Genomic DNA, 13,280 nt, shown 5'->3' with positions numbered 1-13,280 from the left:
TTCTTGTTTTTGTTTGCGTGTTTCGTTTCATGATGTCATCTCAGATTACACTATTTCAATCGCGCCACACTTTCTCCGCACAGAAGACACACAGGTTTTCCAGCTACGTCCATGAACATGTACTTCGACTCCCACCTTGTTTGAAACCCCCGGTTCTCAGTGTCCACCTTCCGTTTTGCCATTTTTGATGGGTATCTGAAAGCTAATGTCACTGTTATGGGAACGACTGCTAGACTAATAAATATTTAAATAAAGCGGCCGACTGCTTGGCGCGTCACCGTTGCATTGTGGGAAATGTAGTACTGGTGCGTGTAAAAGATCTGCGGGCTCTCGGCTTGCTGCGGTCCGCGGGCCGGTTCTAATAATAAATCAATATCATCCCAGGGGCCACAGAAAACATTCTCGCGGGCCGGATTTGGCCCGCGGGCCGGCACTTTGACATAGTGCTGTATGGCATACCATGTATTAAGGATGAAGTGAAGAGGGATAGTTTGGTTAAGCATGTACCAAGTACGCAGTGCTGACAAACTCCAAGTAAGATAGTGCTTATATTTTTTTCCCCATTAAAATTGTCATGAGAATATGTTGAAGCCACAATGACACACATCCAGGCATGTTAGTAGTAATGGAATAAAAGGTAAATGTGTTAGCCCTGTTATCGTCAGACGACATGACTGAAGGCCAATTTTGAGCCGACAGGCGTGTTGCAGATAAAGGTAGTGTCTCGTTGTAGATTATGAGTTGTTTTGACACATGGGTCGTGTAGTGTAACATACTCGACGACTGCTCACCCGGCGTCTCGGACACTTCACAACGAAAAAAGTCTGGCATGTCAGAATTTTTGTTCGTCTTGCTACAAAGTGTGACCTGTCCTACCTCATCCTTCGATCGGTTCTTTGGTGCCCTCTTACTTATGATGAGACACTGGACATGACATACATAATGACAATGTGATGTATATTATTTAAAAAGTGACATGAACAAAAGGCAAAATATTGGAAAGTATACATAGCATTTCAACTCGTGCTCCATTTGCTGACTGCAAAACTAGTAGCTGAGTAGCAAACATGGTGTCAATAAAGCAATCCGTTCTTTTTGAAAAAGATACATTCTATACCGCCTTCTCCCACCATCCAGGTAAAGGTCCATAATCACTTCTTTTTGTTTTTCGTTTTTTGAGCAAAAAACAAACACATGCACATAATGCCTCCGTCGACTTGACTTTGACAGCTGCTTATCATGTCTCCCCGACGTACCTGCTTCGATGGACTGAATCTTGACGGAAGCAACGATTGGTCAGGGTCTGGTCAGTGATGGACTTGTTGTGTGCCGTTTTACCCTGTTCAGAGACACATAAGGATATTTATCTGGTAGTCTCACAAAATGAATGACAAAAAAGTCATGTAGTTGGAGAAGGCCTTTAGTCAATGCAAGATCAATGCGTTTTTTTAAAAAATTGTCAGAGTCTCTGATATTGGAATGTTTGCTTGTGTTCCAGGAGTGGACCGTTTCAGTGATGATATTGAGGAGATGATTGGTCAGAGGCCAGGCAGATACTGGAGGTTGTGCTGGAAATTTGTCAGCCCCTGCTTTCTCCTGGTGCGTATCCCTCATACCGTTTGAGGCTACCATTAAATTTATTGTTCCAGTTATTATTTTTTTTCACAGGAGTCATTTTACCATAGTAAAAACAGTAAATGTGAGACATACAATTTGCAGGATTACACCCCCCAACCCACCCAAGACCTCACAGTGAAGAGGTACCGGGTTCAATTCCAGCTCTGGCCTCCCTGTCTGGAGTTTGCATGTTCTCCCTGGGCCTGCGTGGGTTTTCTCTGGGTACTCCGGTTTCCTCCCACATTCCAAAAACATGCATGGCAGGCTGATTGATCACTCAATATTGTCCCAAGGTGTGAGTGTGTCTGTGGATGTTTGTCGGTCTCTGTGTGCCCTGCGATGGGCTGGCAACTGGCTTCAGGGTGTCCCCACCTACTGCCCGAAGACAGCTGGGATAGGCTCCAGCACCCCGTGATCCTTGTGAGAATAAAGCAGTTCAGAAAATGGATGGAGGGGGATGTGTGTGTGTGTGTGTGTGTGTGTGTGTGCGTGTGTGTGTATACACACACACACACACACACACACACACACACACACACTCCCACACATACATCCACTCATGTTTCTTTTCTTTGGAATGTGGGAGGAAACTGGAGTACCCAGAGAAAACCCACGCAGGCCTGGGGAGAACATGCAAACTCCACACAGGAAGGCCAGAGCCTGGATCGAACCCACGACGTCTGCACTGTGAGGTCGACCCACTAACCACTGGCCTCTATCTATCTATCTATCTATCTATCTATCTATCCATACATATACAGACATACACACACACACACACACACACTGAAGGAATTCCCAGGCTAAGAGGTGCATAGGTTGCAGAACAAAATTTGGTGCATAGTTTTTGTTACTCTGAGACTTAAGTCATAGTTCTGGCAGTCGTTGTCATCCTCTGTAAACCACAAAGTAATTAGCAGACTACCAAACAGATTAAAATAACAACAGGCAAACAGCTAAAGGGCAACTCCAAACAAATAGTTTTGTTCACGTGTGCAGAAAGACCAAACTTTGTTCTTCTGAGTGCCATTTTACAGAAATAGCATTGGGACATAAGCAACAATGATGGTGCAAAAAATTTCCGCAATGCAGTACTGTTTATCTTACTGCTTGTGACTTAATTTTTCGAAATACTGTACATTTGAACATGTTTTTTTCCTGTTCTCACAAATTAAAAATAATATTCAAAAATAAATAATTAACCCCCCTAACCCCCCTCCCCCCCCAAAAAAACATTCAAAACTTGAAAAGTTAAGACTATATAGTATGAAAATAAAAATGCATCCATTGTCTAGAGCGCATGTCTTCATCTGGATCGCGGGTGACCTGGAGCCTATCCTGTGCTTACTCTGGGTAACAGGCGTGGTACACCCAAGATTGATTGCCTGCCAAGTTCAGTGCACATACTGTATAGACAGACAAACATTCACACTCCCATTCACATCTATGCACAATTTTGAGCAGAGGTCACCGATCTTTTGGAAACCGAGCACTACTTCTTTGGTAATCATGAATGTGAAGGTGACCCCTGATTTAACATATTCAATTAACATTGCATGCATGTTTTTAGGGATGTGATTTTATCTGATTATTGATTACCGGTAACTGCTTTCTCTCCCTCCGGCAAATTCTCCTAGTTTATGGTGGTAGTGAGCTTTGCAACCTTCAACCCCCCAAACTATGGCACCTATATGTTTCCTCCCTGGGCTAACGGGCTGGGATGGTGCCTAGCCATTTCATCGATGACCATGGTACCCCTTTACGCCATCTATAAACTTTGTAGCCTACCTGGAAAGTTTTGTGATGTAAGTCCGAGCCGATTTGCATCTTTGTAAAGTGTTTGTAGTTTTTGTGGAGTATTCTTTGCTTTATTTTCTCCATAATATTGTCCGCCTTTCTACTGGAACAGAGACTGGCTTATGCCATCACCCCAGAGACAGAACATCATTTGATAGATAATGGGGAAGTTCGTCAATTCACAGTAAGTATTGATTTGCTCATGTAACATTCTTCTTCTCAAACGTGTGTATTACAATTGACTAATTGGCCTGTTGACTATTGCTGGTTTGTTTAATTCACTGATTTTTTTTCCCCCATCATAGCTTCAGCACTGGCTGGTTGTCTGAATGTCAAAATGAAAATGGATATGAAGGAATGTTGGACGAATGCATGCACAGCATAGTTCTGAAATGTGATGAAGAAGTGAGAGGAGGTAAGGCTCGAAAGCAGGAGAAATTTAGGAGTGCCAGTAAAAAAAAAAATCATGTAAGAAATTGTAAGTGTGATTTTCATTCCAACTGTGCATGTGTGAAGCTGTGTGTAAACCCATTTTGGTTTGACATCAGTGAACTGGAAACTGGTACTGTGGTGTAGAACCTGCATCTTCTCGAAATATGGTAGTCCTCAAAACTATGCTTTTTAACTTCAGCATGTTGGTCATCTTAACTTTTCATGCAATAGGTTAACTTCGTCCATCTTACATAATGACTACAATGTGAGGTAGAAATAAACAGTGCCATGCTCACAGTGGGATACGAAACACTATTTTAAATATTTGCAGTAGCATGCACCATAAAGTATCCCATTTTCTGAACAAGGATGCGATACAGTGCACGAAAATAACTTAAAACTGTTGGCATTTGAATTGTTGATGAGGTTGATTTTATTTGATAAAGTAAGAATGATGAAATAGTAAATATCATATATTCACAATTTAGGGTAACATATCAAATGTGGATTAAAACGTTCAGAAATGCCTACATCATATTTATCAATTTAAAGTACTGTCTCCTTTTAATGACTGTTAAAGCGCATGCAACTCCTGTTACTTTCAAATATTTTACAGAAATGTTTACATTAAACGGCCTCAAGGGAGATAAACTAAAATTATTCACGTAAAACAATGCTAACAATACTTTCAAAAAAGCAACACTCAGCTAAACTCAAGAACATGTCTTTGGTATTAAAAAAACTAGCTGTATAATATGATGAAAAATTGATCGGGCACTAATGAATAACAAAGTACTGTTTTTACTCAAAGATTATAGATGAATGACAAGATGAAATATAATTTGCAATATAAGCAGGAGAAAATTACAATCATGTGAGGGGGGAAAAAACCCTATTGTTTTACAAAAAAAAAAAAAAATCTGTCGTTACGAGACAAATAAGTTGAGCACTGCTGCGTAGCTTGTCAAATCCCAGTTTTGTATGTTTGTAGCATCAACGCCATCAATAAGTAGATTGTTTAGTACCCTGAGTAAGAATGAACTAAGAGTGGCTCATTTGTGGGTTAGTCGCATGAAGATTCATAACTCGACTGTAATGTCAACATTAAAAAAAATATCCATGATTCTAACATGGAATGTTGTATACAGATTTTCACTGAGTCAATATAACCCTCGCATCCGCCAGACTGTTGATTTAAACAACCAAAGACTCTGAAAAACTCCAGATTTAACCCCACCCAACTGAGATACAATATTCTCTTGGTTAATTAACGCTTATACTGTCAAATTACAGATGGAATATATATGTTTCAATCAAAACAAGCATGAAGCTTTAATTTCACTCATCGAATAGCAATCTCAAGACTGTTTCAAGGCTGCTCTTTGTTAATCTGCAAATGGATGGTGTGATGTGTAAATTATGAGGTTCATTATTCATGAAAGATAGTAGATAGCCTATCATGTTCATGTGTTGTTGAGAGATTTTATTGTATTGTGTTTTATGATAGTTATGATAGATGTCAAGTGAATTTATGGTATATGGCCTACAGTATAAGCGATGTTGAGTCTGTAAGTATGTATGTATGTATGTAAGTATAAAGTATTTACTTTGTTACCGTGAAGTTGATACATATTAGCCTTAAGGATCTCAATGACAATTACATGGATAATCCAAATATGCTTTTGTCTGACCTAAAGCATGAATTCATGCTTAAAGTATTTCAACAATGACTTGTGGTTTAACATTGTGCTGCATTCAGTCGACACATTAAAGGGTTCAAAAGTCTTGAACTGTCCACGTGTTACTGTATTTTGCCTTTTGGTGTTTCTGACTTTCACCATGTCTTCATACAAAGTATCGTATATGTGCACTGAAGAATATCACTTTTGTCTTTTTTTTTTTTTTTAGCTTGTCTTTTTCTGACCACACACCAGACCACAGTTTAGGTGCATAACGCACATTCTTACATCCAGTACAAAAGCTGTCAGACGTTTGTGCATGCCACAGTGCTTCCTGCTGACCTTTTTTTAAGTCCGTCTGATAATGTCATCATTTCATTCTCCATCCAGTAGGCGGGTGCCCCCTGAACTGGTTGGCAGTCATTTCATTATTATAATAATTGGTGGTAGTAGTATAGTCGTAGCAGTAGCAGCATCAGTACTGTAGTAGTAATAGTAGTATTCCATTCATTTTGTAATCCGCTTTACTATTATTTTACTTATTTATCTTTTTTGTAAAACTGTTGGCGTAATATCGTTCGTTTCATGTCATTGTTGCAGTTATTTCTCGTGCGGAAAAGAGGCTCAGAAAATGGATGGACGGATGATGTTTCCTATAATGTACTGTACTCTAGCACCTTCAAGTGGCCTTAAAATAGAATTGCATGCTATATTTGACAAAAGCTGAATCTGCCACTCAACACTACACGTCATATCAGTATTGAGGTCTTTTGAGGTTGACACTACGCATAGCAGTAAAGTCGTCATACTTGAACTAGATTTACAGTACACACACACACACACGCGCACACATTTCTTTTTTTAAATGAAAATTTCCTGAAACTATTACAGGAGCCTTATTTTCATACGATCACACGAGCATGTTAATTATATATATTTTTTTTTAAATGGGAAAAGAAGCTTGTTACAAATCACTCATGGTTAGTAATGGATGCAACATGAAACGTGCCACTAGACGATAAAGTGTAAAGGACACGGTGTACATTCATTTCCCTACATGCTGCTGCACTTAACGAAAATAGCAAATAGAACAAACATGTTTTTGTCCCACTTTTCGGATGTCAATGGCAACCATAGGGCTTCCACACGCTGGGTCTCTGGATGCCTAATTAACTTTCGATGCTGCAGCGTTGGGCGCAAGCTCCAAATCACGTTTTTTTTTTTTGTTTGTTTTGTTTTTCTTTTTTGCGTCCACTTATTCTTGTTTCCTGCGCATTTTGAAGTTAGCGTTCAGCTCAGCTCAATGGTAAAGTAACTGTTGATTGCGGTCTGGAAATGTAATGTGTCCCCATAGATACATCTCAATAGATGAGCTCTCATGAGAGGCAGCCCTCAAGTAGAGGTCGGTGTGGCTCCTTGGCGAAGCACCCTGCAAAACGCGGCTTTGCGCACGACAACACCACATTCTATTCTTCTATATGAAAAGACACTCCGCGCTTCGTGGTAGAACTTTATATTGTTGTGGTAGCTGGAGATTATAAAATGCGCCATTTTAAATCTTTCTAAACGCGTGGTTTAACCGTATCGTTTCCTTTTCTGAAAAAAAAAACTCGTATTTTGTAAAACAAAAAAATTGCGGGTGAAAATACTTTTACGCATAAGGATGGGCTCGGAAAAACCGAGTTTTCTGTCCCAACCGGTGGTGAAGAATATCTTCATGTTCCGCAATGGTGACCCATACTTCGAAGCCCGTAGAGTCGTGATTAACCAGCGGAAAGTGTGCAACTTCGAGACTTTTTTGAGGGAGGTTACGGGTGGCATCCAGGCGCCTTTTGGAGCCGTGAGGAACGTCTACACTCCGCGTGGAGGACACAGAGTGGACTGTCTGGACAACCTGCAGAGTGGGGAGCAGTACGTCGCCGCTGGAAGAGAAAGATTTAAAAAGTTAGAGTAAGTAACATGCATTCATTTCAGCCCCTATATTATCATTTTTTTGTTGTTGAAATGCTATGTACAGTATGTCACTGAATGGCGAAATCCCGAACAGCCTTCATCACATTTAGCCTAACAAATGATGGAACTTTCTATCAATTTCGCACACGAACATTTGTTGGAATTTCTTGTAAAAGTGATGTTTGGCTGTGACTTTTCCAGCCATGCTAAATCACAGCTTTGGACAAGTTGGATCAGGATAATTGTGTGCATCACTATGGCTTAAAAATGAGAAAGCTCTTGCTATAGGTAATAAGATTTGTGGTTGTGAAGGGCGCAGTGCATCGGTTCACGATGGAGGCATTTTATTGTGAATGCCATGTACACCAGGTGTCAAACCCAAGGCCTGGGGGCCAGATCTGGCCCGCCGCATCATTTTATGTGGCCTGCGAAAGCAAATCAACCAGGTCAATTTCCATGACACTTGCCAAAATCTGTACCAAAATTTCAAGTTGTCATGTAATAAATAGGCATTTTGAGCTATTGCAAGCATTTTCTTCTTGTACATTATTACAGAAAAAATATCCTGAATTCCCAGTCACTTCTGATGCTGCGTCATCAGTGGGTGAAAGAGGAGTCTGTGTGACGCTCCTTGTAGGTGCAAAAGCGTTATATGAGTGAACACCCATTCACCACTGAGAAACAATGCATTTTTGTGTGAGCACACGTCATTTGCAATCATTGGCCCACATTTGTGGGAGTATTTTGTAGCATTGTAGGCTATGTCAGAAGTTGTGGCCTAGTTGGGACAGCGGGTTGTCCATGTGACTGAAGGCTCGAATCCTGGCTCAGACTGCCTGCTGTCACAGTGTCCTTGGGCAAGACACTGAATCCTAAAGTGCTCACAGTGGTCCTGGCAGCGTCTTGCATGGCAGCAGTCGGCCATGAGTGTATAAATGTGTGTGAATGTAAGTCTCTGTAAAGCGTATTGGACACTTCGTGTTGTCAATTAAGTGCTATGTAAATACACTCCATTTACTATTTACCATTTGCCCTATTGATTCTGAAAGGAAAACTAAGAAAATACTGCATTTTGTGATCAGCACTCCACTTGCTGCTTTTTTTCTATATTCTGTGACATAATTTCCAGAATACACCCTCCCTTTATTGATCAGTCTTTGGTACATAGTAAAACAAAACACACTGTATTTGACAGTAATGAGTCAAGAAAATCACAGATTACATTTATTCACTGTATACTGTCTATCTCTTGTCTGCAGTTATTTGCAGATTGGCTTGAGAAAGAGAAGGATGTTACAGTCGCTTCCACTGCAGGTAAGCAAAAAAAAAAAAAAAGAGACTGTGGTATCATATTTGTTGGGATTGTTTAATCAAAGATTGATTCTTAATTGGTCAACACAACCACTTTCTTCCTCCATATGGGAAGTCTGGCAAGAGCACAAGCTTCAGATCACTTTATAAATGGCTACTGTTCCTTTGATGCAATGTGCGGATCAGCCATGCTTGGTTTCAACCAGTGACACCACGCATATGAAGGATTTGATATCGGAAATATTGAAAACACTCTGCCATATCATGATAAATTGTAAATGATGACATCTGTTGTTGTTGTTGGAATGTTACGTCACACAACTTCAGTGTAGCGGTATATTATGTTTTTTTTTTTAGGTTACATTTGGTTTTGTTCCCTCGTGTGGCCTTTTTCTCCTTACATGTTCTCGTCATGCGGGTCCCTTGTGTTTAACCAATCAGTTCCCTCAACAGCTCCCTTGTCTAGGTGTTTCCCGTCTCGTCACTTTGCTTGTATTTAGTTCCCTGGGTTCTGACAGTCTTCTTCGGATCATTGTGAGTGTCTTTGTTCTCCTGTCATGTTTTGTTTTTGGCATAGGTTCTTGTTACTTTGGTTCCTTGTGGTTTTCAGGACTTTGTTCGAGTACTTAAGTTAGTTTTTTTCCAGTGTACTCCTGTTTGTATTTTTTGTCAATACATTTTGTTCAGTCCACCCTGCTCCTCCCTCCTTTTTGGGGTCCTCCAACTACCATCATGCAAAACGTGACATATATGTTTCTAAATCGCACATTCTGCTTCTCTTCATTTTGACCAAATGCAGTTTACATCGTTTGGCGGTCATTGAGGTCTTGCTTGATATTGCTGGTTACATGCATAACGTCCAGAGTGTTCCACTTCAAATTAATATTTAGATAATAAATTCAACAGCTGTCCAACTTGAATGTGCAATACAGTGTTGGGTCAAAACAGGCTCTTGTTTTGGACTGAGCAGGACCAAGTTTTTTTTTTTTTTGGTCTGCTTCTTTGGAACATATTGAGTATTCCAACTGTTATTTGTGTTCCTGCTTTAGTCTTTTCTCCTGTATGCAAGATGTATTTTGGCACAGAACCTTGAGTACTTTTGGTGACTTGATTACCTGCTAAAATGAATGTTGTAATCTTCTATCCAAGTACCACAAATCCCCCACCCCATTTTACATGGCTGATTGTGTCAATCAGTGGTAAGAACTCTTAACTGACCGAATAACTGACTGCTGTGTTTCTTATTATTACTTGTTATAAAGAAACACCATTTTGTTCAGAGAGCATCTTATAGGCCTTTAAAAAATCATGGTAGTGCACCTCAGACCATGTACAATGTTTTTGGGGGGAAATCTATTATTTGCAATATGTTATAATAAATAATGGCATCCATAAGATGAACAAAGGAGCTTTCTCCTCTCATAATATACATTCAGTAATAGTCAATCTGAATATACATACATACATCATTGTCTTGAAAATGCATAATTTACTTTTTTTTTTTACTCGTAATTTTACTTTTGATTTTTTTTTGCTGTAACCTTTACACATGCAATGAATTTAGTAAACTGAGAAGAGTCTGACAGGTTTTTAATATCCCTCCCCATTTTGGGGGATTCTGTTATTGGGATGAAGCAAGTCTTCTTGGTGTTGAAATAACACTTTTTTTCTCTTTGTCTGAAAAAAAAAAAAAAACTAAATAAACATGTCTCCATTGCACCAACTGTGATATTTTTTTGGGGTCATGTTCATGACTATGGCAATCAGGGCAATCTACGATTTCTGTTCGATTTTTCAGTCTAATGTATTTATAAAGCACTGACAAATATTTATGATATCCCTTGATATCAACACCTGGGAGGGCAAGGGAAAATTAGAAAGAAAAAAAATACATCTGGAGAAAAATTTGAAGCCTTGAGAAGGGGCTGCAGATGGGGGGGGAAATCCCCCTTGCAGGAAGACCAGGCTGCAATGGATGCCGAATGGCCAACATTTAAGAATATGATGATATAAATTTATATATATATATATATATATATATAATTTAAGTTAAAATAATGTGGAAGCACACAGGTAGACTGCAAGATCTCTCCTTGCAGATGATGTGGTCACCACGTATGTAACCGTTGTCTCCACAAAGCAACCAAAAGTTTAGTTTTTGTAATATACTGTAAACTGGATATAAAATTGTTTTATTTTCTCTTTTCTCTCCAGGCCAAACCACTTCCACCAAATCGATTTTCTGTGTCTGCTAGGTTCTTGAAACCAATTAAGGAGCCGTGTCCAATATTGTGAGTGCAGGTACCCCTCATGCAAGATGACACACCATTGTTGTGCCGCTCAATGCATTGTTTGTACATTACTTCTACTTTATGAATGCACCATTTCATTATCGTAGCAATTGCTACTGCATGGAATGTAACTGGAACAAACTTGCTCTCATGTCAAAATCTGCTAATACAGGACATGTGAACTCTTGAGTAACCCACTTTTCAATGCGTAATTTCTGTGCCATGCTCATACTTTTGTACTCAGTGTGGTGGCAAATGGTGACACGATGGATCCTGCAATAAGGCTGCTCATTCACCAGAGGATGCTGAGCCAGTTTGAGAGAATACTTGAGATGATCACAGAGAAGATGGGTTTGAGAGTCCTTGGCGGTGTGAGAAGGTATTACTGAAATTGGGTACGGATTATGTTTTGACAAATAATTAACAGTCTATCTACCTTGTTATTCAAACTGAGCAGATTTCTGACTGATGGCACATGCCTTGTGTTTAGGAATCATTTATAGACATCTTTTTTTTCAGTTTACTAACTGACATAACATGATCCTTATGGATGACTGCACTAGTTTGTATCATGTATTTAACTCGTCTAACAGTAATTGGAGTAAAAGAGGACTCGATTTGACTCATTCGCTTTTATTGTGCTAGTCTTTACACTCACGAAGGCCAGCAGGTGACTGATGGCACTCAGTTGGAGAGCGGTCAGCTCTATGTGGCCGTGGGCAGAGAGAGATTTAAGAAGCTCTCCTACACTGACCTGCTGTTCAGCAAACCTCGAGGGGGGCGGAGGGTCAATGGGTAAGCACTATATGACACTCCAATGCTGCACACACTGTATTTCATGCCTACAGCCAAACTGAAAGTGACGATTTTGTCTTTTTTTTTTTTTTTTTTACATTTACCTTACTTTTTACTTTTAGGATCATGTTGTTACGTTTCCACAATTGTTGGTTGTCCAATAGGTCATACCCTTTTCTGCATGTAAATGTAATTCATGCTGCTGTAATATTTTGAATACTTTGGCCACCAGACCTACTGTGTATTTTGGAAGTACAGGTACAGTGGTACCTCTACTTGTGAACGTCTCTTCATACGAAATTTCCAAGTTATGAAACGCCACAACAGGAAATGATTGCCTCTTGTTACGAAAGAAATTTTAAGATGCGAAAGGTGAAATTACATTATGGGCTGCTACTCGTAGCTCTGAGTTTCCTGAACGCAACATACTTATAGCTGCTCTGCCATTGGCTATTACCGAGCATCTTCCTGGCATTCTATTGGCTAAGTGGTTAAGAAATTTCTTCCAGAACCAATCAATTTTGTAAGTAGAGGTACCACTGTATTTGTATACAGTATTGTTTTTTTTCTTCTGTGTGTACTACATACTGTAGTTTGGCAGCTCCTTTTGAACTTCACTACTACTACTACTAGTACTATGACTACTGCTACTACTGCTGCAACTATTACGAATAATAATAATAATATTAATAATAATACTACAAGAGCTCAAATTATTATTTTTTTGTTTCCAGCATGAAAACAGGAACCCTGCCGCCAATCTACAGATCCCCAAAGCAAAATCGAAACGTAAGAAACACATGCTTTTTATGTCACTGATTTTAAGTGATTTGATGATACAGAACAAATAACTTGCAAAACAAACACAAAACTTGCAACATAACTAGAATACAATTTGAGATTAGATTCTTCCTCTCACAGTTAAAATGAAATGTGCATTTACTTTTTTAACTCTAATGTTAGTCTGGCACAACATATGCAATCTCATTATGTTTAGCATTTTTCATTGTCCTATTATTCAGTGTTTTACCCCTCACAGTTCATGTAATCCTGATTTAATATCCCTCCAGAGAAAATCTGTGGTCCGGAGCACTGACAGCGGAGATGGCGAGTCAAAGGCCTCACCTCTAAGCATAAATGGCAGTAACAGAGATCACCTGTCCTCCATCGTCAGAGAAATCTCTCAGGCCAGACTTCTCTCTCTTAGGTTGAAGAGGAGTGGACAGAGCATAACCCTCTGTGACAATGGTAATACAATCAAACACGTTATGATAAATCGCGCACACACACACACACACACACACACACACACACACACACACACAGAACTGTCAGCTAGAGCTTGCCAATACATCACCATATTGCACTACGTTTAATTAAAATTATCATTCATTCATCCATTTAT

At 39.5% G+C, this 13,280-nt stretch overlaps 2 protein-coding genes across 5 annotated transcripts in view; both read left to right on the top strand.

Moving 5' to 3' along the window:
• Positions 1–5,631, top strand: part of slc6a3 (solute carrier family 6 member 3) — a 26,299-nt gene extending 20,668 nt beyond the window's left edge. For 3 of the 4 annotated variants that reach the window (XM_019880011.1, XM_019880009.1, XM_019880010.1), the window contains 4 exons: positions 1,499–1,599; positions 3,255–3,422; positions 3,527–3,598; positions 3,720–5,631. In XM_019880011.1, the coding sequence (XP_019735570.1) occupies positions 1,499–1,599; positions 3,255–3,422; positions 3,527–3,598; positions 3,720–3,743 (365 nt within the window). In that variant the 3' untranslated portion in view covers positions 3,744–5,631. The other variant, XM_019880012.1, reaches the window with a different exon arrangement.
• Positions 5,632–6,389: 758 nt separating this feature from the next.
• On the top strand, positions 6,390–13,280 carry LOC109521910 (doublecortin domain-containing protein 2-like). The gene is made up of 7 exons (XM_019880018.1): positions 6,390–7,475; positions 8,738–8,792; positions 11,004–11,080; positions 11,325–11,459; positions 11,726–11,875; positions 12,610–12,664; positions 12,946–13,280. Exons 1-7 carry the CDS (start codon positions 7,189–7,191, stop codon positions 13,249–13,251), a joined length of 1,065 nt encoding a protein of 354 aa, XP_019735577.1. The 5' UTR covers positions 6,390–7,188; the 3' UTR covers positions 13,252–13,280.

Source organism: Hippocampus comes, unplaced genomic scaffold, assembly GCF_001891065.2.
Source record: "Hippocampus comes isolate QL1 unplaced genomic scaffold, H_comes_QL1_v1.1 scaffold135, whole genome shotgun sequence".
Taxonomy (NCBI): domain Eukaryota; kingdom Metazoa; phylum Chordata; class Actinopteri; order Syngnathiformes; family Syngnathidae; genus Hippocampus; species Hippocampus comes.
Note: the sequence above shows the minus strand (reverse complement) of the source record. Positions and strands in the feature narration are given on the sequence as shown.